At 35.5% G+C, this 27,267-nt stretch overlaps 1 protein-coding gene across 5 annotated transcripts in view; it reads right to left on the reverse strand.

The window, feature by feature from the left end:
* Window positions 1–27,267, reverse strand: part of NAALADL2 (N-acetylated alpha-linked acidic dipeptidase like 2) — a 1,140,409-nt gene that overhangs the window by 26,532 nt on the left and 1,086,610 nt on the right. For all 5 annotated transcript variants that reach the window (XM_053657983.1, XM_053657979.1, XM_053657982.1 and 2 more), the window contains one exon: window positions 22,142–22,340. In XM_053657983.1, coding sequence (XP_053513958.1) covers window positions 22,142–22,340 — 199 coding nt within the window. The remainder of the gene's footprint in view (window positions 1–22,141; window positions 22,341–27,267) is intronic.

Below are 27,267 nucleotides of genomic sequence, written 5' to 3' on the forward strand. Positions count from 1 at the left end.
CCTTACAGGAAAGTTCACAGGATTCTAGAATGTATGCAGGCCCACCCACCCAGGAATCAGCACCAGAAGGACCCAATTTGCTTATGGGTAGTGGGGGAAGTGAGTGAAAGCTGGTGAGAGTTGAACTAGTGACATTGTTGTTTCTCTGACCCGTCCCTTGCATACAGTGTCATGATGTGTGTTGCCCCACCCTGGCAAATACCTAAGCACCCCCCGCACTTACTACATAACAGCTGTGCTGAGAAAAAAAATGGCACAAATGAAAATACAGATCAAAGCTCCAGAAAAAATACAACTAAGCAACAAAGAGATAGCTGGTCTATCAGATGCACAGTTCAAAACACTGGTAATTAGGATGCTCACAGAATTGGTTGAGTATGGTTGCACAATAGAGGAAAAAGTGAAGGGTATGAAAAGTGAGATAAAGGAAAATGTACAAGGAACCAACAGTGAAGGGAAGAAAGCAGGACTCAAATCAATGATTTGCACCAGAAGGAAGAAATAAACATTCAACCAGAACAGAATGAATAAACAAGAATTCAAAAAATGAGGAGAGGCTTAAGCACCTCCGGGACAACTTTAAACTTTCCAACATCCAAATCATATGTGTGCCAGAGGAGAAGAGGAAGACCAAGAAATTGAAAACTTATTTTAAAAAATAATGATGAACTTCCCCAATCTGGCAAAGGAAATAGACTTCCAGGAAATCCAGGAAGCTCAGTTCCCAAAAAGTTGTACCCAAGGAAGCACACACCAAGGTACATCATAATTACATTATCCAAGATTAAAGATGAGGGGAGAATCATCAATGTAGCAAGAGAAAAGAAGACAGTTACCTACAAAGTAGTTCCCATAAGAGCATCAACTGATTTCTCAGAAGAAACCTTGCAGGTAAGGTAGGTTGGAGAGAAGTATTAAAAGTCATGAAAGGCAAGGATCTAAAGGTATCATTTAGAATGGAAGGGCAGATAAAGTGCTTCCCAGATAAAGTCAAGTTAAAGGAGTTCATCATTACCGAGTCTTTATTATACGAAATGTTAAAGGGACTTATCTAATAAAAAGAAGATAAAAAATGTGAATGGTAAAATTACAACAAACTCACAACTATAAACAACAGAACCTAAAAGAACAAACGAACAAAGACAAGCTAAACAAACAACTAGAACAGGAACAGGATCACAGAAATGGAGATCACATGGAGGGTTATTAGTGGGGAAGGGGAGGGAGAAAATAGGAGAAAAGGTACAGGTAAAAAGTAGCATAAATGATAGGTAGAAAATAGACAGGGGGAGGTTAAGAATAGTATAGGAAATGTAGAAGCCAAAGAACTTATATGTACGACCCATAGACATGAACTAAGGTCAGGGAGATGTGTGTGGGATGGAATATGCAGGGCATAGGGGAATAAAGGGGAGAAAAATGGGATAACTGTAACAGCATAATCAATAAAATATATGTAAAAATTTAGTTATACTACATTAAGTAAAAAATAGGGGGATTAATTATTACTTTTATCTCAAATTATATTTTACTATAAAATATACAAATATAATCAATATAAAATTATTAATGGCATATTTTCCCTTCACTCTTTTATGTTGTAGTCTTAATATCTAGTGTATATTCTATATTTTTAATATTTCAAATTGGAGTAGTTACATTTCAAGTAATTTATAACCAAGTATTGTGGGAGCTACCATATTAAACAGCATGAATCTAGAGGTTCCCATGACACAGTTCCAAACTATTTTTAAATTAAACAGCTAATTGAATTTTAAAAGCTTTATTTAAGATACATGTTTTCCTATGGACAAACCAATGAGTTGAACATATTTAAACTTTACTGTATTGTTAAACACCTGATAAGAAAAAAGGAAGAAGAAAAATGAATATTAATAATATTCATAAGATTTCATTTTATAATAAATATAAGTAACACATTGATATGACAGTTTGGTTCTTAACATTCATGTGAGTCAAGTATTTGGGGATACAAAATACTTGTATGTGGCCCATATAATGGTGCTATTCTTGAGTTATGAGTCTACTGAAAGCTAACTTACCCTAACTTTTATTGTTTAGCACTTTAATAGCTAAAAGAAGAAAGAAGAAAACCAACAAATACATATCTTATAATCTTGTTGAAATAACTTAAAGATGTTCTCCCACAGCTGAGGACTTACATAATTCAAGAAAGAGTAAGGATAAACGACCACATTATCAAACCCTGAAGTGATAGTGTATGTTAGAAATGTTGATAGATTTTAATTGTTGCAGCATAAAATGAGTTGCTATATGTAGCATACATCATCAATAAACAGAAGTTTAGGATGCAATTTTCTGCCTTGACCTTCAAATACCAAGTGTGTTTTCATTATCAAGAGTCCATCAAAAACATAATTTACAATCTCTGAAAAGAGACTTGTGTGGAGACAATAAACCACATACATTACATGGGGAAAGGGAAATAATACAGTTGGCTGTGTAGCCTCAAATTCAGTCAACCTTACTGACAAAATTCACTTACATTAACCCATTACTTTTCAGCCAGTGCCAAATAGCTAAAGTTATCTTCAGTCTTTTTATTTATGATCTGATAAAGTGGGTTCATTTTAGAGAACCTTAGATATGGCCTAATAAGTTTATAATATTTAGGTCTCAAAAGTCCCTCAGAAAACTTACAATTTCTGATGATCACTGTAAGATGAATACCTCTGAACTGTACAAAAGTCAAACTTGTACTCTCCTGTTCCAGAAAAGGAAAGTTGAGATGAGACAGGGATGAATTTATTTATGTAGAGCAATGTTCCTACTTACTCTGAGGTCATACTGCTAAAACATAGCAATCAAATGGAAATAAGCTAAAATGGCATCTGGATGGGCAAACAGCTGTCACAAAGCCCAGCAGACTCTCAATGAAGTGATGAAGAACAATATGGATCACGAGGCAGTCCTCAGCAGATTCTAGCTGCCGGACAAAATGACATCAATCAGACAGAGGTAACCAATAAAGAGATTGCAATAAAACAGGGAAACAGCTAAATGCTGAACTAGTCACTCAGTTTCCTAGTATTCAGCAGCATATCATGTGTAGTATCTAGTCATTAGCACAAATGATTCATTATCTCTGAGGGCTTTGTTGTATTAGAACTGAATGCATAACCTGGAGGACTGTCAATTAACAAGAGAATGCTAAATATTATCAGTATTTTGAGAAACATGACCCATACTTTTAGGAAGTCTTTCTTCGGAAATCATCCTCCATTCTCCCATTTCCATCTCTTACAGGCTAAAGCCTACTACTTCCTAAGACCCTGCTGAAGTCCTCCCTCATGATGCCTGCTTGGATTCTACTCAGCTGAAGGAAACAAACTAAAACCCAAATGAGCAAAGAAAACCTCTCACTCCTCTGAATAACTATATTCTATCCATGTCTTTCTTAGATTATATTACATCTAACCTTATTTGACAGTTATTTTTGAAGATATTCTGTATCTGTATTAGATCATAAGGTCAGAGGAAACAATAAATTATCACAGAGGTTACAACAGCAGAAAGGGTTTACTATCCTAGGGCTGGAATATGGAGACGTTGGAATAATTAAAACTTAGAAACTTAAAGAAGTTGTCCTATAAAGCTGAAACTTGGATCTGAATAGGAGTCACTGCTCAGCTTCTGTAAGTGTCGCTGAGCCAGAGATAAAACCCTGTAAAACTGGGCCCGGCCAATGAGGAAGAGGCTCTAGTCAGCGGCTGCTGATATCCGTGATGAGCACTGTGAGGTGGGTATAGCTAGTGTTGGGAAAAGCGTAAATCAGAATTAACCACTGCTATTAAAGTGAAATGTCACTGCCTGGGTGAAAAAGCATTTACTGCTACAGTGACCATAACAAAAATAAAGAAGTAAAAATAGAAAAAGAATAAAAACAGTAAGAGGAAGCATCTCTTTCTCCTCCATGCTTCCAGGTTTCCTTTAGTGCCTGCTATGAAAGAGTCTAATGGGGAGTCCACAGGCCAAGTAGAAAGGTAGTGCATAGAATCCCAGCCCCAGGTGCCAGCATTACATGTAGGATAGGATTGATACAGAAAGAATAAAGCTTGGTAACTGGCAATCTATGGAATAAGCTATTGTCTAATCCACATTCATATTCTCCACATTAGTCGATATAATAGGCTGAATGGTGACTCCACATCACATCCACATCCTAATTGCTGGAACCTACTATACAAGTTACCTTGGAAAAAGTGCATTGCAGGTATGACTAAGGATCTGGATATAAGGAGATCATACTGTATAATTTGGATAGGTCCTAAATCCAATTATGTGTGTCCTTTTAAAGGAGAGGTGGAGGGAGGCTATGTAGATACAGAAGAAGAGAAGACAGCAATGTGAAAACTGAGGTAGATGTAGCCATAAGCAATAGAATGCCAGCAACCACCAGAAGCTGCAAGAGGCAAACAATGGCTTCTCCCCTAGAGTCTCTGAAGAGAACATGGCCCTGATGATTTTGATTTTAGCCATTGGCCTTCAGATCTATGAGAGAATACTTTTCTGTTGTCTTAAGCCAAGTTTGTAGTAATTTGTTAAGACAGTAACAGGGAACTAATAAACTCAATGGATGCCTTGTATATAAGGGATACTTTCCAAAATTTGATGAAATAAAAAATGGTAATCATAAAACTTTTAATTTTTTTAATTAGGTGAAGTTTCATTGTACGAAATGTACAAATATTAAATAAAACTAATAAGCTGAGATCAGTGAAAATGGCTGCCTCATCAAAATTATATGCAAAATTTGTCATTTAAATGTTTGAAAAAATGACTATATAGATGATCAGACTTTTAGATTGGGACTTACCATATTTTTTGGACCATAAGACACACCTAGGTTTTAGAGGAAGAAAACAGGAAAAAAATTCTGAAGCAAAAAAAGGTTAAAAAGTGTAATTTATAGTCCAAAAAATATGGTATACTAATACATATATAATATAGAAAAACACATTTTTCCAAAATAAAATGAAGCAAATGTATTTATCAATCTCCATAAATTAATCTAGAAAATTATTTTACTCTACTTTTAAATCTTAATTTTCAATATCCAGATTGATTTTCTCTTCATTCTTTTGACATTCTAGTTTGGAAAGAAAACTGATGCTACAAATCAGCTTTGAGAAATGTCTTCTCTTTATTTTTTAAAAACTGTTTACTTAACTTCGTAGCTAACAGTTAATAAAAATACAGAATTAGGAACAAGAGGAATTTGCAAAAATTTATGGAGAGGATACTTGATATTTGGTACATGTGTTACTTTATTTCTTCCTAAACTTTGTATCTGACAAGGGTATATTTTATTGGCTTCTGAATGATATTTTGTAAAATTACATTGAGTTAGCATCTCCGTCCAGCTCCCTGGTGGAGCATATGTAAGCCATGATTAGAAAACAAGATGTACTATGATTAACAGTAAAAAAAAATTGAAGACATTTTAACTGGCACATTTGAATGCTATTCCTCCCAAAAATATTTGGCCATGTTTCCTCCCATTTCACATTATTGTATAAAAAGCTGATTACTATTTGCATTTAATTATTTCTGAATGAGAAGGAGAAGACAAGGTGAACTTTTAGTCTGCATTTGGATTAGCCAAATATAACTGGAAGATAACAGATGAAATTTCTTCCCAAGCCTATTTAGCTTTTTTAAATGCTTATGTAAAGTAATCTTACATTGTCACTCATATTACTTAAGCAAAAATCAGCAGAACTGGTGTTATAAAACAGAGAAACTCATTTGGTCTCTATAACAACTGTTAAATTCCATTGCTCATGAGAAAAATTTGTAATCCTTGATTTCTCCCCTTTCTTTTTTCACATCCAATCTATCACCAAGTTCTATACATTCTATCTCCAAAATATTACAAATTAATCTTCTCTCCCTTTCTACTTCCATCAACATGATCTCTAGTAATGGTTAATTTTGTGTGTCAACTTTGCTAGGTTATGCTAACCAGTTGTTTGGTCAAACACTAATCTTTGAAGGTACTTTATGGATGCAATTAACATTTAAAATCCATTTACTTTAAGTAAAGGAGATGAACTTTGATAATGTGTGTGGGCCTCATTTAATCAAGTTGAAGTGTATAAGAGTAAAATGTTAGGTTTCCTGGAGAAAAGGAATTCTGATTCCAGATTGCAATACAGAAATCCTTCCTAATTTTTAGTCTGCTAGCAGCCTGCCCTACAAATTTCAGATTTAAAATACATGCTTTCCAGTTCCATCCATATTGTTGCAAAGGGTAGTGGCTCCTTCTTTCAGCATTATGCTGAGTGAAATAAGCCAGGTGTTGAAAGACAAATACCATATGATCTCACCTTTAACAGGAAGCTAAACAACAAAACAAACAAGCAAGCAAAATAAAAATAAAGACACTGAAATAGAGAACAAGGGGACAGCTACCTGAGGGGAGAGGGGAGGGAATTTAAGGGGAAAAAAGGGGAGGGATTTAGAGGAACAAGTATAAAGGACACAGGGACAATAACTAAAGGGGGTGGAAATGGGAGGGAGGTGGGGAGCATGGGGCCGGGTGGGCTGGGATGGGAGAAATAGACAGAAAACTGTACTTGAAAAATAACTAAATAAAATTAAAAAAATAAAATACAACATCAACTCTTATCTGAATTTCCAGAGTGTTTAATGTACAGATTTTGGACTTGCTATTATCTACTACTACATGAGCCAATTCTTTAAAATCTATCTATCTATCTATCTATCTATCTATCTATCTATCTAATCATCTATTACATTGGTTCTGTTTTTATGGAGAATTCTGATTGATACTCTTAGATCATTAAAATATCACATCATTTTTTATAATGATGTGATATTTGATCACATATCTCCATTTTTTCTTACCTTTATAATCCCTTTGCGCATAATATATATATATATATATATATATATATATATATATATATATAACCAAGCAGCCTCGGGTCTGGCCGCCTATCACTGTTTGACAGTATAACATGAGGACTGGTGGGGAAGAAAAAGGTCTTTATTAATAGGGTATCCAATATGGGAGGGCTGGAAGCATCCCTGCTTCAAGCCAACATTCTCCACAAAACCCAGTAAATCCCTTGTTCCCAGAACAACAAATTCGAACCCATTCCTTTTCTCTCCTAATAGTTTGGACAGAAAGTGGCCAGATGTATTAAAAAGGGAATCCTAGAGTAATCCCCTGAGCGTAGTTAATACAGTGGGCAAAAGGGCTGCAGACAGGTGTGACATACCTCCCACACGTTCCTCCAAGGGCCCCAGTCCATTCTTAATGTGGAACGTTATAAAATTAGTTCCTATCTATAGCATAGCGGTTATTATTTTTATTGCACCTTCTAACCCTCTTGACAAATTTTTTACCTCTAGAGTATGATGAGGATGCCAACTTGTCCAGCAATGCCATCCTTTGACTATTGAGCATGAAACTTTCCAGGGGCAGCCAACTGACCTGGACTTTGTAAGATCCTTCTTCCTTGCATGAAGGTTCTCCTCCACTCCAGACCCCTTTTATTAGGTATCTGTGGACCAGAGCATAAGTAGGACTATGCCTCTGTCTAGAAGAATGTAGTTCCAGGAGAACATGACTTTTGCCCATTTATCTTTGAATGATTACAATGCCCAGAGGTGTTAAAGAGGGGATAGTAACAGAGGAGTCTGGCCAGATCACTGGGGAGTAGGCAAGAAACACCTAAAACCAGCGCCTCCCACCACCCTGAAAAGAAATTACAGAAAGTGCCAAAGGCAACCTTGGATTTGAACTGGAGCTGGGGTTTATTAGGCTTCTGCTTCCTGAGGCAACTGTAAACAAAGGCAATGCAGCTGTGCAAACCAGCATTGATTGCCCCATTAGCTGAGTGGCTCATAACAAAATCTGCAAAGAGCCTGCATAAGCTCTGGTGCTGGTCGCCTTGCCTCTGGCCATGACTCTTACATGCCTTGCATGGCTGGGAATCTTCTGCCCACTTCTGCAGAATGATGGCCAGAAGAGGTTTAAACACATTAGCTCACACTGATTGAAATGCCAGACACTACATCATAAACGGGTTTCCAGGATGAAGTTTTGAAACAAAACACACACAGAAGCATTCCCTTTCTTCCTTAACCTTCACCCCTAGTTGGGGTGGGGCATGGAGCATTTGGGGTGCCCCACAGGCTCTGGCCCTGAGAGCAGCACACAGATGTGTGAGATAGAAAGGTTTCTCAGCCCCAGGTGCATGAGCAGCTTTGGGTATCTGAGATGCCATGAAAGGAGTTTCTTTTGCGCCACCAGCTGGAATGATCTGGTAGCACAGCCCAGACCCCTAGAGAGAGAAATTGCATGATGTGATGACAACACAAACTCACAAGTGCACACAACAGACAGAGGGAGCCAGGCAGATGGAGAGAGGGGGTAGAGAGGCATGACTGGGAACTTCCGGGCATAGATTTGATTTTCTGTCTTTCTGGGAACAAGGGAATTTCTGTGTTTTGCAGAGACAAATGGCTTAGAGAAGAGGAGATGTCAGCTTTCCCAAATTGGGAACTGTGTTAATGAGACCTATTTGTGTAACTGCCTTGAGTCCTTGAGTTCCTCAACTCTGCTTGACAGAAAACTATACTATGGATTAAGAAGTCCAATAAAACCCCGTATGGGATATACTTGTTCCTCCTCATCACCCTTCACTGCCACTACCACCACCTGTTGTAACACGAGGCAGATTCCCGGTTCCTTCAAGGTCCAGAGAGAATATGATAAAAGGCTGAGCTGTTATTTCTGAATAAAGTAGTCAATGAATATTATGAAAGTGCAGAAAATGATACACAATTTAAATCAATAATCACTTAAGCTTTGGAAAGCAGAGGGGAATGTGAAACCACTCGTCAGAAATGGTCTCAGGCAGACAGGGAAATGGCAGAAATGAGATTCATGGAGTTTCTCAGAGCTAGAAATTGCCTGCTTGAGAACGTTAGGCACCTGATTCTGTCACTTAAAGAAAATAACTTTTATTTCAGTTCAGCTAGTTCTTTCCATCTCCAACACTTCCACTGGGCATTCACAGTTCTAATTCTCTCTATTAAAACTACTCTTGCTTTGAATAACCAGATGGCGTCCTAGTTTTCTCATTGAAACCTGTCTAACAGAGATAGATTGAAAGTAAATACTTGAGTCCCACTCTATGCTATTTGAGGGTTTGTTATATTTTATTAGGATCACATCAATTATATATTAAACTGTATATTATGCTTAGTTCAAATAATAGACTATGGGGTGAATAATTCCCATTTCATCCATCATCCTTAGAAGTCTCCAGACAGATGTCATGTCAGTTAGGAGCTTCCTGTTACTATTTCTCATCAGTTGAAAATGGTATCATCTCAAGACCTTACTGAGCAGACTGGATAAGCAGCACAACCAAAAAATAGTGGCTGGAAAACCCTTGAGGTGACCAGGGGAAAGGGAAAGAGTTGTGTTCCTTTTTCTTTTCAAAATATTCCACTGGGGTAGGTGATAAGGACAAATATGTGCTTTATAGAATCATGCCTATCAGTTCTCAGTTCTTTCTATGTGTGTCTTCTCAGTATATTACACCTGCTCCATAGTGTGTGTGTGTGTGTGTGTGTGTGTGTGTGTGTGTGGTACAAAGATCTACTTTATTATTACAAGAAGAAAATGTTCCTCCTAATAGTCTAGGCATTGGCAAATACAAATTGCTGTCTAAGCATTTGATCTACTAAACATATGTTCTAGACAGCAATCAAGTACATTAGTTTCATTATGTAGCAAAATAAACTGTTAGTTGCTTCAGTGAGTACAAAGAATATATTGAGCATAATCCTGTGTTTGAATTCTCTTTAGCAAGATATTTATATGCATGGAAACTCTATGTTGTACTGATGGTAGATAAAATAGGAAATTACATAAAGGAAAGAGAAACAAGTGCTAAAATGTTTAAACATGGTATCACGGAGAAACTAGATTTTTATTATTTTTCTTCTCACTGATATAATTATTTCAATAATTACCTTCAAAGATATCATAATTCATTTAATTATAGTTATAGATACTTCTTCAAATAATATTTCCACTATCTTAGATATCTTCCCATTTGTCTTTTCTTAAAGAAGAATTCCGTGGAGGTTAATTGACTTAGAGGATCACCTCATCAGTGTCCCGCTTAGGTCTTAAGTCCACAGCTCTAAATTCCTAGTCTAATAATGCCTTCTTTTTTTTTTTTTTTAAGAAAATGGTCACTTCAGTAGTTTCCTTTTTTTTAAAGATTTTATTTATTTATCTTTAGAGAGGAAGGGAAGGAGAGGAATAGAGAAACATCGATGTGTGGTTGCCTCTCGTGAGTCCCCGGCCGGGAACTGGCCTGCAACCCAGGCATGTGCCCTGACTGGGAATCCAACCGTGGTCATGTGGTTTGCAGGCCCGCGCTCAATCCACTGAGCTATGCCAGCCAGGGTCCAATAATTCCTTCTTTAAATCACTCTGCTATTTATGAGAAAATATTTCTCACTATGATATATGAGACTTAGCAGACAAATGTCCCTCCCCTTTGAATTGCACCTAATATTTATAGCAACATTAAAGGGTAGGCTATATTTTGGGATTTTTTTCACCACTTTTAGAGACATGAAGGGAGAGAGGAATGGGGAGAGAAAAGCATCCACACAAGAGAGAAGTATGACTTGTTCCCTTCTGCACACCTTCCCACCCTGGGGATTGAGTCCCTGACTCAGGCTGTGCCCCAGTCAGAATGGGAAGATGCCCAACTGAGTCACATCAGCCAGGTAGATTTTATTGGTCCAACACAATAGGGCGTATCTATTCCCCCCAGACATATGGATACTTTTGATGCCTCACATATGTACTTTTGTAAAAATTACAGTAAGGAGATGTAGTTCTGCAAATGTAGGACAAATGAAATTTAACCAGTTTTTTTGATCGATTTATTTAATATTTGGCTTAAATAATATTTAATATTTATTTAATATTTGATTATTAAATGTTTATTAAATATTTAATATTTTGCACCAAAATCTAACTAAATATATTGACTTCTAAGTAAACTAGGCAAAATCTGGATCAAATATATGTAGCACTGTCTAGTATAAAAATCAGTGGTTATAGAGAAAACAAGACAGTTTCAATCCCCATTTGTGACATATCTAACCTTCCCAAAGCCTCGGTTTTCTCCTCTGTATGCAAGGAATAATAAACTCAACCTTGCAATATTGTTGGAAGAGTTACAGATAATACGTGAAAACACCCAACATAGTGCATAGTACAAAGTAAATCCTCCTCTGTGACAAGGGTTGTTACTATTATCAGTCTTACTATTGAATATCACTAAGTACGCCATAAAGGGACAACTCACCCTCAGACTGGAAAGGCATCCTGACTCACAAATATAACAACAGTGATTTTTTTCTCACTTAGATGGAGAGAAACCTCCAAAGTTATCTTTTAAATAACTTAAAAGATACTTTTATAAAATGCAATGAGTGTGCACACACGGATTTTTACTATGATACTAGCAGACTGGATCCCAGACTAATTACACTGACAAAGCAGTCGTTGTCAACTAAAAGTTTCGAAAAAAGTCTTTCAATGTCAAATAAAATTTCAATGAAAATTATCTGTCACAATGGGATACATTCTTTGTTTTAATTTTAAGTGGGCTACTTTTAAAAAAAGCTTCGATTTCAGTATATTAATTTGGTTCTTTTAAAAATTGGTAGCCTTTTTTGCTTCTTTTAGAATTAGAAGCTTTAAAATATGAAAGTGACATGTAATTATGAAGCTAATATGTATGTTTATTAATAGAAAGATAAAAGGAAATGCATATAATGATAAGCATTAAAAAATTTTGTATACGAACTGGATTCTCAACCCTCTTTTGGAAATTTTACATTGTGTAGATTAAACTCTGTATTCATACACAGATTCTTTTGTATAAATGGCCTTTTAAAAAACAATATAGTAATTTTTAATCATTTGTTATTTTTTCATAGACTAAAGAAATAAGAGGCATTGCTAAAAGAATTGACGACAAGAGAAACAATGGTGGGATTTTAGCTCCATTCAGCCCACCCACACCTCGCTAAAAGAGAAAGTTCAACCCAAAGTAGTAATTATCCCAATCAAATACTGAACATGAGCTTCCATTAGAACTTATATAACTAACTGTAATTAAAACACCATGAAAACTATATAATGAGATCCCTGTTTTTCTGAAATGGTTTGGGAGGTGTGAGTTTTAGCTTCTCACAATTCTTAAAAGCAAATATATAACAAAGTCAGATCAATGGGAAAAGTTGACTAGAGAGCATCTGAAAAATGTGCTTTTAATATACTGTCCAATGCCATTGCTTGCTTAAGTGTAAACTAGTTCTAACATATTTCAAAAGCAAAGTTTTAGGAGCTTGTGTATTTGAAAAGTACTTTTAATAGATTGCTTTGCTTTGTTTATTCTTGGCTCAAGGCAGAAGCATCTTGACATTTACACTGCTATTTTTCTGCTTTCAAAAATGCAAACAAAAAATTCTTTTGGCTTGGACTCGCTTAAAATTATCCTCTGAAATTCCTCAAGGCTGTTCCAGCTATGTTGGAAAGGACTTCCTTCACTATAAACCCGCTCCCATGGCTTTTATACGGATACAAAGCCAGAAGTCCCCACACACACACAGTCACACACTCATGCTCTCCCACAGCTTACAAGTGGGTTGGGCACCCAGAAGTCCTGGGTAACCCGTTGTTTGGAACTCAGAAGTATCTTCCCAAAGAAATAATATTAGAAATGTATTTCCTTTGATGGCCCCTAAGAGATTACTTAACCCCCCTGTACCTGAAGTATCACATTGAAAAAGAAAAACAGGACAATATTGCAGCATAACTGAGAGTTTTGTTTTAAAGAAAATAGTTAGCCTTTCATTTATTTTGAATCATGGTGCTAGAGGATCTATCCCAGAGTTCCATTTCTATCTAGCAGCCAGCATGAAACACTGACTTATACTTGCTTCCTTCACAACCCCTACATCCTCAAATCAAAAACATTGCAATACAGATGCAGTGGTGGATATCTGATTCTCCTCCCCAAAGCAACAAAAAATTCCTATCCATTGGTAATATTACCTCACAATTCCACCTTATCATAGTTAATAATGCAGTGATAAGTAGGAAAACTTCATTAGCTTTTACCATTTAACTACTGTCTCTTTAAATGTGTGGGGAGACTATATGTGCAATTTTATGCAGATGTTCTTGTCCAGTGTATGGATGTGAAGTCACTTTGATACATTTTGCACTCATATTGGAACTGCCTATTAAGAGAAAATTTTTGCCAATCCTATTTTATTATTTAAATGATATTTTATTATTTATACTATTATAGTTGTCCCAGTTTTTCCTTCTTTGTCCCCCTCCCCCCAGATCCCCCATCAGGCAATCCCCACACAGTTGCCCATGTGCATGGGCCCTGCATATGTATTATTTGACTACTGAATTTCTTTGTTGTCCTTTACATCCCCATGACCATTATGTAAAAACCAATTTGTACTTTTTAATCCCTTCTCTTTTTTGCCCATCCCCCCAAACCCTTCATCAGGCAACCATCATAACGTTCTCTGTATCTATGATTCTGTTTGTTCATTTATTTTGTTTTTATTTTTATTTACATTTTTAGATTCAATTATTTTTTGCTGAGAGCAGTTTTGAAATCCTATTGTTTTCTATTTGTACACTAAAATTTTCAAATCAAAGATCTTTCTATACCTGTAGAGTTTAGTTCACTCACTTAAATAAAGGAGATGACAACAATTAGTGTGCCCCCACTTTGAGACTATTTAGGCCAGTAGAGGGGCAAGTGAAGAAAGGAGATATCAAGACACAACTGTGGCCTCAAGAACTCAAGCCCTTAAGCACTGCAACAATTTGTGACAAGGCCAGGAAATTTGCTAAAATAAGCTAAAAAGAATGCCTATTCATAAGATATTAATTAAATTCAAGCATGAAATGGTTGGCGCCAAAATCTAAAAGGTAGTTCAAACTTCGAAACTTAAAACATGGGAGAATTTGGCCCAAGAGATTGTGAGGCTTTGACAGTGTTTCTTGAACACCTAAAGGAAGTAGTTTGAGAGAAGGCTTCCCTGATGGAAGTTTATTACTCAAAATGCCCACATTTTAGAAGCTGACACTATTTAATTGTGTTTATTGTGGTTACTGTCCTTATTTTTTAATCTATTTCTCTTTTTTAAAATATATTTCATTTATTATGCTATGACAGTTATCTCATTTCCCCCTCTTTATTCTCCTCTGCCTTAAAACCCCCTCACCCTCCAGCATTCCCCCCACTCAGTTCGTGTCCATGCGTCATACATATAAGTTCTTTGGCTTCTCCATTTCCTATACTCTTCTTAACCTCCCCCTGTCTATTTTCTACCTACCATTTAATGTTCCTTATTCCCTGTACCTTTCCCCCTATTCCCCCCTTCCCCTCTCTGCTGATAGCCCTCCATATGATCTTCATTTCTGTGTTTTGTTTCTGTTCTAGTCGTTTGCTTAGTTTGTTTTTGTTTTTGTTTTATTAGGTTCGGTTTTTGATAGTTGTGAGTTTGTTGTCATTTTACTGTTCATATTTTTGATCTTCTTCTTTTTCTTAGTAAGTCTTTTTAACATTTTTATCTAATAAGGGCTTGTTTATGCTATTACAGTTGCTTCCATTTTCCCCCTTTGCCTCTCTCCACCCCATCTGCTTCCCACCCCCATGTTATTTTCCACACCATTGTTTAGATCCATAGGTTCTTCATATATGTTCTTTGACTAATCTCTTCACCTTCTTTCAAACAGTCTTAACCTCCTACCTGCCCTCTTAGAGCTATCGATTCATTCCATGATTCTATGCCTCTGGTTTCATTTACTGTTTTTAAAAACTGCCCAATTAATTCCATTTTACTCCAACACTTTATTTTCTATGGGATGTTGCAATGTCTTGATATGCAAGCATTTAGCAAGCATTGATTGAAAATTAAAAATGAAATTCCTTACTGCATGCAGTAACCCTGGAGAAAGAGACATTTTTAAAGTATTTCTTCTTTGTGAAGAGAAAGTACAGTAAACGTTTTGGAACTCGGAAAACTCTCAAAGCCTGAAGTGAAATACTAGAATGATACAAAAATTACTATTAGTGTATAATATTTGTATAAAATTCTATAGTTCATAAATTATCTTTTTACATTTTATCTAATTTATCCTGATATTTTATCTAAATGTATCCTAATGTTTTATCTAAGTTTATCCTAATATTAATAGCGCTTCAAGATTTTTATATTTTAGAAATCAGAAACTAAGTCTCAGAGTGGCTAATTAGCTTGTTCCAAGGCATGCAATTGGTAAAAGAGAAATTTTTCTACTCAAATCCCTTCCTACTTTTATAAATCCCAAACCCATTAGTCTTTCTGTAATAACATTGTTACACTGTGTTCTGAATTCTTAAAGCTATTTTACTCTGAACAAGTGAGCTGCTGATTATAAAAGGCATCATTAAAAGTATATTGTATGGCAGAAGAAGAAAGACAATTCAGTGGAGAAAGCACAGACTTTTCAACAAATGGCACTGGAACAACTAAACACCAAAACACAAAGACAGTGAACCCTTCACAGAAGTGAATTCAAAATGGGTTGACCTAAATGTAAAACACAAAACTAGAAAACACCTAGAAAATAACATAGAAGAAAATATAAGTGCTCCGTGGTGATGATAGATTTTTTAGAGACAAAATCAAATATACAATTCATGAAGAAAACAATAAATTGGATTTTACTGCAATTAAAAACTTCTGCTCTCCAAAAGACCCTGTTAAGAAAATAAACAGGCAAGCTACAGACTGGGAAAATGTATTTGCTCTGTCTATAATGTGATAAAGAATTGGTATCCAAAATATGTTTTGAAAAGCTCTTAAAACTTAAAAATAAGAAAACAACTCAATTTAAAAGACAGGCAAATAATATGGAAAGACATTTAACCAAAGAAGACACATAGATGGAAAATAAGCATATAGAAAAGGTACTCAACATTAAGTCATCAGATACCAATACACACCTATCAGAATGGTTACAAATGGGAACACTGACATCATAACATTCTACAGGATATGGAGTAGCTGGAAGTCTCATTCTTTGCTAGTAGCAATATAAAATAGTATAGCCACTTTGAAAGACAGCTTGGCAGTCTTACAAAGCTAAATATGGTTTACCTCAGACCGAGCAATCACACTCCTTGGTATTTACCACATGAGTTGAAAATATGTACCTTAACAAAAATCTCTGTGTGGGTGTATATATTATATATGTGTGTATGTACCATATATATATATATATATATATATATATATATATATATATGGCAGTTTTATCCATAATTGTCAAAAATTGAATGCAGCCAAGAAGTCCTTCGATGGGTGAATGGTTAAAGAAACTGTGATACATCTATACAATGAAATATTTTTCAGTGATTAAAAAACTAATATGGAGGAAATAAATTCATATTTCTATGTGAAGAAGTCAACCTGAAAAGGTCACATACTCCATGAGTCAAACTATATGATATTCTGGATACGGCGAACCTGGAGAGAATAAGATGACTGGTGGTTGCCAGAGGCTGAGGGAGTGGGGAGGGAGGGATGAATAGGTGGAGCAGAGATTTTTACGGCAATAAAACTGTTCTGTATGATGCTATACATATGTCATTATACACTTGTCAAAACCCATAGCATGTACAACACCAAGAGTAAACCCTCACATTACTATGAACTTTAGTTAATAATGTGTCAATATTGGCTTATTGATTGTAACAAAGGTACTGTTGCCAAAGGTGGACCAGGACCAAGGTGAGTCTGCCAGACCAGTTTGAAAATAAGTATTTTCCACAGTATACAGGAAAAGCATTTCTGGGATACGCTCATAGGAGGATTTGAGTTATGGTGGCAAGATTTGTTGGAGAGAAAACAAAGGAAGGGCTTAGGCTCACTGCCTCATCCACCGTCAGCCAGGTGGTTCATCTCTGTTTGGCTGTGAAAGAAGCCCAGACTCTGAGGCCACAGGCCCACACCCACTCCCAGGCCCATCAGGCTCAGGAAGGCCAGCACCCAGAGACTCGGGACTTGTCTGTGCCTCGTTTCCAGTACTGCACGTTGCACAACATTAACAACAGGGAGGACTTGAGTACTGGAAGGGGAAACTATGTGTGTGTGAAGGGTTATATGGGGACTCTATACTTTGTGATTAATTTTCCTCTAAACCTAAAACTGTTCTAAAAACAGTCTATTTTTTTAACAGAACATATTACTGTAGTGGAGAATGCATGGGTTCACTGGGTTGGACTGCTTAATCTGCTTTTGCAGAATAATAATAACAGGTATTTATTTATAAAGAATCCAATAACAAAATACAGATGCAGCAAGATCCCATCGCCAGACACCCCAGAGCCCATGAGTACTGGAGTGGTACCTACTGGAATTATAGTAAAGGAAGGGAGAGAGAGAAGACTCGGAATTCTTAAAGTATATGATCCCTTTCCTACTCAGAGTCAGATTTTACATTGCTGGATTTTGTCAGTAGTTATATTTTTGTAACACTTTGTAGTTTTGCACACACTCTCACTCACACGGTCCCTGATCATATATACCATTTCATGTCCTCCCCACTACTTCTGGATGCCTTTGCATCCTCTGGATATATCCTTTGTATCCTCTGGATGCTTTTTATTGTGCTGTTAACGATCTATCAATATACTCTTTCCTGCTCCTCTTACACAGGATTAGAATTCCCTGGGTTTTAATTCTGTGAGTATCCATTGAATCAGATGCTTAGAGTTTGAGGGACTCTAGAAATTATCTTTCACAACAGATTATCAAATAATTACACAGAGACCCAGAGATACTCAGTGCCTTAACTAACTGGCTGGAGAAATGGACCGAGATTAGCTTCTTTCCACTACCAGCCCTGCTTCATCTGTAGCCCCACAGGAATCCTAGACCAGGATTCCCTAAGGCTTCCATAACCACTCAGTCACTAAGTTCATCAGTTCCTTCTTCAGTCTGTCTCCTAAGCCAGCTCTTTGCTCTTCCTTGATACCAATGTTCCAATTCGTGTTCTTGTTCCCCCATATCTTTCCTACACCACAGTCTTCTGGAATGTTTCTGTTATCTCTCAACTGCTGTGCGCCCTACCTGGAGCTTCAAATAACTTTTTGTTACAATGTAGATTTCTTCATGGATCTTTTTTGTAAAAAAGGAAGCCCCAAGCTCTCAATGGCACATTGAAGACACTCCACAATTTGATTTCTTCCTGCTCTCCATACTCATGAACCTAATAACGATTTGGACTATTTTCACTCCTTGTTTTCCACTCCCCAGCATATCACAACCTGTCCTATGTATCTTTTGTCACACTGTCCTCTCCTGGAAATGTTCCCTGTGTTGGTCAGTTTGGACTGTTTATCAGAAAGTACTATCAACTGGGTAACTTATAAACAACACAAATTTGTTTCTCATGCTTCTTCTGGAGGCTGGAAAGTCCAAGAGCATGTCACAAGTAGATTCCGTGTGTGGTGAGGACTGCTTCCTGGTCCATAGATGGCGGTGTCCTCAGGTGGCAGGAAGGTAAGAGAGCTGTCTAGGATCTCTAGGATACTAGGTCACTAAGCCCATTCATGAGGGATTATATGGCTACTCTCATGACCTAATCATCTCTTAATGGCCCCACCTCCAAATATCATCTTATTGGAGATTAGGTCTCAATATATGAATTTTGGGAGGATACAAACTTTCAGTCTATAGCGCTTCCTAATTTATTGGGCAACTTACTCTTCCCTCAGGTCCAGATAAATGTCTCCCTTTCCCTCTGATATCATCCTTGATTGCCACAAGATAATAATTTCTCTTTTAACTGAATCCCAATAGTGCTTCTTGCCTGTAGCACTCGTGGGGCACTTCGCATAAGTATTCTGAAAATTTATTTAAATTATAATTTATATATCTTACTTATGAATTATATTAAATTCCTTGAAGGTAGAAATCTTCTGTTGCCAGTTTCCATCAGTATACTTGGATGGAGCATGTTTAATGGAGGTTTATTTATAGAAATGACAGTTTTAGACACAATATTCTAGGACCGAAAATCTTGGAATCATCTGATGCCAAATTATAGGGAACATTCTTTTCATATTCCAAAGATATTTCAGTGTTTAGTGATGCTTTTATTGAGGCAGTGCCCTTTGGGATGTAATCAAAATTCCAAATGCAATATTTAGCTCTATGCAGTGAACTTCTGACAATGACTATCTTAAAAAGCAAATCACTTTTGACTTCCTCCTTGTATATTTGATGAGAATTGTCACAACACCATTGGGTTGAAGAGTGAAATTCTTACAGGAATCACTTTTCTAAAGGTTGTTTAACATTAAAAAAATAAACTGTTCACCAAATGTTCTTTGATACAATTCAATTAATGATTTTATATTCTCTCTGTATAGACGTGTGATTTTAAGTGATCATTTTTTTCCATTTCCTTAAACTGCCTATCATCCCATCACACCCACCACTGCACTTTGAACACATCCTCTCCTAGGAAAGAGGATTTTATCAGGATCGAGAGTATAAAGCCCTATAATTTTGAATTATTTTTGCATACAGAATATTTAGAAATGTGAATTCTGTACCAAGAAAAAATGTAGTATGATTTTTTTATTTATTTCATAAATGAAGTGAAATGCATGATGGCAATCTTGGGGTAAGGCTCAGTCATATAAATCAAAATGAAGCTATTTAATCTATTTGCACTGCTGGTGTATATATATATATATATATATATATATATATATATATATATATATATATATTAATAGAGCCAGGAAGGCTCTATTCCTTCAATAACTATAGTCATTCCCTCGATAACTATCATGATACTTTAATATAATGCCAACATACTGAACCATAAGCTTTCAATCCTAAAATTTGCTATATAAATTAGAACATTATCATAATCAGCATTTTCAAGCTTACACACTGAAATACAGGTGCCCTATAGGCATGTTACTAACAGGAAAACTTAATCACAGTTAACTCAAAGCAAATACTGACTTTTCACAAGAATAATAAAGTAAATTGAGTCTATAAATATTAACGAGGGGGTAATAAAATGTTTACCAGACATGTAAATCAGATTATAGGGGTCTTCTATCTTTACTGCATGTGCAAGTAGAAAGGCAAATGGGGAAAATTTTTATTATATAATAATATATAAAACTGGTATTAATTTATGACGGTTATTAATTCTTGAATGTTCGTAAGTTAAAAGTGAAGGCAATAGAATTATCTTACATAATATATTTTAAAATATAATTTACATACTCTGATAAAGACTTTTTTAATGCTTGATTTAATAATGTGGTTTAATTTTTCTGTTTAGCACTTATTATATTTACCACACACTGTATTTTACTTAATTACTTTGTTTATTCTGTTTCCCCATTACTGCCCCTGGAATACAACCTAATCAGGGCAGGCGTTTTTAACTGGAGGGGCCTTCAGTGGCTCTGATGCTTACAGGAGTACCACGCTTTCAAACTATCATAATAAATGAACACTCCCCAAAGAGTTATGATACAGAGTCATACTCTTAGAAGGAATTATATAAAATAAAGATGTTAAATGTGAATTAGGGTTTCAAATTATAAAGAAAAATCACAAATTCCAGAAGTATAAAATGTTTCTTATTAAAAAGGTGTCTCATTTCCTCACCTCATTTTATAGATATAAAACCTATGGTGTGAGAAATCAAAGGATTTGTCAGATCACAGGATTTTTGTATTAGAGACACCTTAAACCTCATGTAATCCAAATGTTCAGTTGCTTAGGGCTACTCAGCTTATGTCTTCATACCTGCAGTGATAGTGAGCATGTTTAGTCTTTTAAGAACACTACTTGTTAGAAACTTCTTTATCATATTATAATTAAGACTTGTATTCCTATGCTTCAATTTATTATTTCTATTCAGTAGTTATATTCTTTGGTAATACACAGCATATCTAGTCCAGGGTATCATTTTATAGATAGACAGATAGATAAATTAATGTAGTACAAGTGCTAAATTTGAGGTCATTTGCATATGAGAGTTTAAAGCCCAACAGTCTACTTGTCTCACTCTCCCCCTAATATTTCTTCATCTCCTGCCTTGTCTCATGATAAACTCTGGACTAGAATATATACGCACATACACATATCATACATACACACGGAGAACACCTAGATATCTATATATAATTCTTGCACATATACACATATAATATTAGGATTTACTACACAGAAAGGCATGTATATATTTTGTCTTATAGAAAAATCAGTTAAAGAATTTTAAATATGTAATACACTTTCCAGCTGCATTTTTTCTGTTAGTTTAATTTCTATTACATCAGGAACTCAAAAACCAAAACAGGTTGTACTCATCTTATCCTCTAAGAGCCTAAATCAAGTTTATTTCCATATGAAGACTTTTAGTAACATATTTGTTAAAATTGTTTAAATGCTTTCAGAAATCATTCTATTGTGACCCTCCAAACAAATATCTCTTTTTTTCTGGTTATTTCAAGATTCATCTAAATCCCACTCTCCCCTGAATAAACATATTTAACTCCCTTTTTGGATGTAATTTCTAGAATTAAACACAGTGGTCAAGCTTTGGTCCTCCTAGAACAAAATAGCATGGGCTTATCTCCTGACTCATTCATGGAAGTATATTTCTCCCAACACAACCCATAATTCCACTGATGTTTTTCAGCACCCATATCATATTCAACTCATACTGACCTTAATGTCAAAAATATTAAAAAATATATTTTCTATATGATTATTGCTAAGCTAAGTGTCCTTTATTCTATATTTATGCAGCTGGACTTTTCTTTGGAGGAGGAGAATGACCCTATATTGAGACATACTTAATGTTTTTCATTTCAAAAATTTGTTCACAGAAGATACATATTCTAACAGATTAAAGAAAAATTTAATTGAGGGATATAAAATACAAATTTTGAGACTCATATCTTACCTATAAAAACCTGGTGGCACTTGCGGAACCAGGAAGTTCTTCTCCATGTCCTGGAGAATGTCATTCAGCATTCGGACACGCAGAGGAACTCTCTCCTTTGGGTCATTAGCAGGACGCATCTCATCTGACTGGAAGAGTTCAGCACTTTCCCGAAGGTGTGAGGCCAGGGCTAGTAGTTGATGAGTGTTGGTTTGATCACCTGGTGAAGAAAAATGGGCTCATCTCAGAAAAGACATTCTCAAAAGGAGCAAAATTATCATTTTATAATTGTGATGTATTCATTTCACCAAAAATATTTTGTATAAACATATTCTACTAAGCATATTAAATATATCATCACTAATACTACTACTAATAATTAGCACTAATAATAATACCAGTAAGTAGGTACTGTTAGTGGAGAGACTGCTACGTTTCAGGCACTGGGTTGAGCACATGATAAAATAATCTCTATTAATATTTGCCAAACTTTGTATTGCCATATCTATTTCACAGAAGCTGATAATTAATTAAAGAGAATTTCCTAGGTCAGTAAGCAAGTAAATAACAGGCCACAATCAGAAGACTGATCTCTCTGACTCAAATACTCATGCTCATGATGCTGTGTTTCTGGGAAAAACATTTTCAAAGGAGTTATCATCCTTTTTTTTCCCGAAAACACGATTTGTGCTACTATGTGTTGTTATGACTCTATTGGGCTTTTTTGTTTCTTAAAATTTTTCTGTAATTTGAAGTTGATATACATTTTTGATTTGAAAATACACTGAAAACTATCCTATATAGTGTTTGTATTGTTTTGTTTTTCTTTCAAGATGATTATTGTTATTGTTTCTTTATTTGTTTGCCAAATTTATGGAAACTCATTCTATTATGAATGGAGGTAGCAAAGGGATCACAGATCATTCCTTTGACTAAGAAAAAGACAGCATTTGTATAGTAATTACAGCTGCAAGATCATCGGGTCATAACAAATGAGTTTAAATCCGTGCTCTACAGCTTTAGTAGCTGTGTGATGTTGGGCTAGTTACTGAGCCTCAGTGTAATACTTGTCAAGTAGTTCCCTACAGATAGACAGTTCCCAGCTGATGCAGTTTAACACCTTGTTTAAAAAGCACTTTTTATTATACCATAAGAGGGGAATTTATCTTTATCTTCTTCCATATATCCCCACTATTAGAGCCAGTCTTTGGTGAGACAGCAGTTAATGATGTCATTCTCAGGAAACTAGGTACAACTGACTCCAATGAGGTCAGCAGATCACTGCAAAGAATCATTTCAAGTGAAGGTAATGAAGTGAACATGGACCTAGTAAATCTAAACTGGCGGTCCTGACAGCATGGTGTGGAGATTAGCAGACAGAAGGTTGAAAGAAGCCTTACGGCACTACTTGGAGAAATCTCTGGCAAAAAGGAAAAGGTTGTGAAGGGAGTCTTTTTCCACCAAAGTCCAAGGGTTACCAGCTCTCAAAATACCCAGTGTTTGTTGAAATGCAGATTCCCAGATCGGCTGAAGCACTACAGGGGTAGAACCTAGGAATCTCCATTTTAACATGGTAGTCAGATTATTCCACACATTTTCAAGTTTAAGAAACATGGTGGAGACATGATATACTAAAAAAAGAGAGAAAACTAGGAAGTATAGCTGATATATAAAATATGTCTGTTGTAGAATTAACTACTAATACCATGACCTTTCTGTCTCTCCCTTTCATTGGACGGGGACTATTTGACATGTCACTTGCTTTGAAGCCCAACATCAGGCTGTCATTCAACAGTTGCTTACTGAATAAATAAAATAAATTTTATACAGTATTTTAATATAAAAATCCAAAAACAAAAGGCAGAAAAGAAATCCAACAAGAAAAGAAACTATGTAGAGATAGTGGTATTTATAGGGATACAAGGAACCCTTTATGAAACCTTCTAGTCACTGAAACTGACAACATAAATAAAATCTATCGTTCACAGGTTTTGGCATTTTGATGTGTTTATAGTACATTTTACACATTCAGTAATTATCTTGTTTGATTTCACAACAAAACTTGAGGTTATGACAGGAGAGACCTTTGCTTATTTAGACAATCTAGCCTCCTAAATAACAATAATAATACTAATGTTATTTGATAAAGATACGGGTTTTCTTGAATGATTATGGTTCACCGAAGTTACTATATGGAGAACTTACGGGGAACATGTTGGCACAACGAAAGACCAAGATGGATGCAGGAACTGAAAGACTGAACAACAGTAAAAACAAGTTTGACATCCTTGAGAGTCTTCCATTTAGGAAAGAAATATCTGTTCTGATGTAACATACACTACAGAATTGAAGACATTACTACTGAATCAAGTGAGACAAACTGTGCCATTCGAACTTATTTAGCTTAAATGAAGTTATCTTTCATGGTGGTGCAAACATAGAGAATTGACAGGTTTAGGAACTGGCTGGAACCAGAAAGATCCCTGAGAGTGGAAATCCGCCTTCCACAGCATCCACCTATGTGTTACCTCAGGGGGAGAAGGCTACAAATTGAAAAGTAGCTTTACTTTCAGTGTTCACACCATCATTTTGACACACAACTGGCATTCTAAAGACTCCTAATAGTCATTTCTGAGTTAATTAGAGCTCATTTGTTCCTTTAAATAAGATCCAGAATGTAACGTTAACTTTTATAGGTTGGTTTCAGTAATCCCAAATGATTATTTTTCTTATGATCATTAGGATCCCTACTAAAATGTCAGTTCCATGAGGGAAAAGGATTTTTGTCTGTTTTGTTCAGTACTATTTGCCCAACTCTTGAAACTGTAGCTGCATTTTGTTTAATGAGTGGACATGTAGACCGTATTTGGACCACAGTATCACGACATCTCTTATATTTTAATTTACATCTTCCATCTCTCTCTGCTTTCCCTGACTCAAAAGAAGCCAACAACATCCACAAATACATTTTATCTCTCTTCGTATCCCCAGATTCTAGCACAATACCTTACATATGGTAGTTGTTTTAAAAAATTTGTTAAGTGAATGCTGAATATAAGATCATGACTTATTTGAGATACATTATTATATTAAATAATGTCTATAAAATTACTCAAGGAGATGTGTGGAACAAACTCAACAAATCTTATTTCCCTTACTTTCTTGCTGAAATCAATAATATTGCAAAAAACATAAAAAGAGGCTATTTTTAGGTAATGATAAGTTAAATTAAACTAAATTATATTAAAATATGGCCTAACAAGAACCCATAAAAACTAATACATAAAACTTCATTTAAGGCATATTGCATGTCAAAGAACAGAAGACTAACTAAGGTTCTTAACAGTTCAGGTTTAATAAGTAATAAATCTATTGTTTATTTGACATGTCAAAGAACAGAAGACTAACTAAGGTTCTTAACAGTTCAAGTTTAATAAGTAATAAATCTATTGTTTATTTGACCAAAGACAATGAAGTAAGAACTAAAGACATCTCTCAGACAAGATTAATATAATTATCTTGAAATAATATGTACACAGAGTCTAAAAACCAAGGACTCGATGTGAAAAAACAGAGAACAGCCTAGTCTACTTATCATCAACATGGCCTTGGATAGATTACTTAACATTAGAGTCCTTCATTTTCCTTGTGGAAAATGGAGCGAACATTCATTTCATTTTCTAAGCATAAAGATCACTAGGCTAAGGCAACTTATTGCTGTCAGAGTACATAAACCAACCAGAAATTACTACCAACAAGTACTGTAACAGCTTTACTAATGCTTTCATCCTCAGAAATTCTGCTTGTTATTACTTTCTTCAATCCGTGGCCCCTCCTGGCAACTGTATCACACTCCTTCCCTACACAGATTATTCAGCATTCCCTAGAAATCTGGCACCATTTTTCTTTCTATAGGGCAGGCATATAAAACCTCTGAAGAACAAGGGAAGGAATAATACAAAAGGAAAAGGAATTAAACATCCACATTCTAAAAATGATCCTTATATAACTCTGCTCCTGGTGAAAAGCCAACTATTAATATTTTTATAGCATGGTAGAACAAACTAATTTGTGATAAATATTAAAAATCAACCTTAATATAATACAAAATAATTGAGATTTCCTATTGAAATTGCTTTTATTTTATTCAAGAGACAAGTGAAATGTTCTTCTAGATGTCAAATAAAAAGTTTGTATTTTTCCTGTTTCATCTCAAAGGCAAATAACAAATGTATTCTCAGTAAGTACTTATTAAGACCTATTTTGTGTGTTATTCTATAAGTATTGGGAGAGAGACAAAGACATATACAATTAAATGTCCAACCTTAATAGGTTTCTAAATTCATTATAAATAATCCACAAATGAAGAATAAATATTGTTAAATGAAATTAATGCTCACAAGGATGACTAAATAGTTCATGTGTACAAGAATATGCTTAGTAGACCCCAGGGAAGAAATAAAACTTGAGAGGCAAATCACAAAGTTGTCCAGAAATTAAGGGCATCTCAGATGGAACTTTGAAAATTATGACAATTTATCTACATTCAAATGGTTGAGGTAAGTGTTCCATCTGTAAACAATATGATTAGTTTTCCCTTCTTCTGCACTCCATCCTCACCCTTCTAGGGTTTTAATCTACCTCTAATTTAAACATTTTTATTTTTCTAAATTTTGATGGATGGGACAGAGCTGAACATTATAAGCAGTGTCAATATTCATTGAAGAGAAGGAAGGGAGATCAGAAGGGAGGGAGAGAGAAAGGGAAGAATTATTAATTAGCAGATATTGAGGTGAATAGCAATCCAGTTCAGAAGAGACTTTAAATATACCAGAGGAACATACTGCTACTCCTCAGGGAATCTCCTGTCTTCTAGCCACCCATCACCCCTGCAGCATCCTCCCCTGAAGGCAGTTCAGTGCGAGGGTAGAATTGGCAGGGGCTTTGGAGTCTGACAGACCTATATTCAAGCTCTAAACCTGCTGCTTAAAAGTATACACTTGAGTAACACACACACACACACACACACACACACACACACAACTACTGGCTCTGAGGCCCAATTTCTTAATCTCTAAAATTATTTTTAACAATACCCAGCTAAATCCATGAGGTTAAAGTTGAAATGTCCTAAGGAATGTGAGGCA

This window comes from Artibeus jamaicensis, unplaced genomic scaffold, assembly GCF_021234435.1.
Source record: "Artibeus jamaicensis isolate MK-2021 breed Jamaican fruit bat unplaced genomic scaffold, CSHL_Jam_final scaffold_474, whole genome shotgun sequence".
Lineage (NCBI taxonomy): Eukaryota > Metazoa > Chordata > Mammalia > Chiroptera > Phyllostomidae > Artibeus > Artibeus jamaicensis.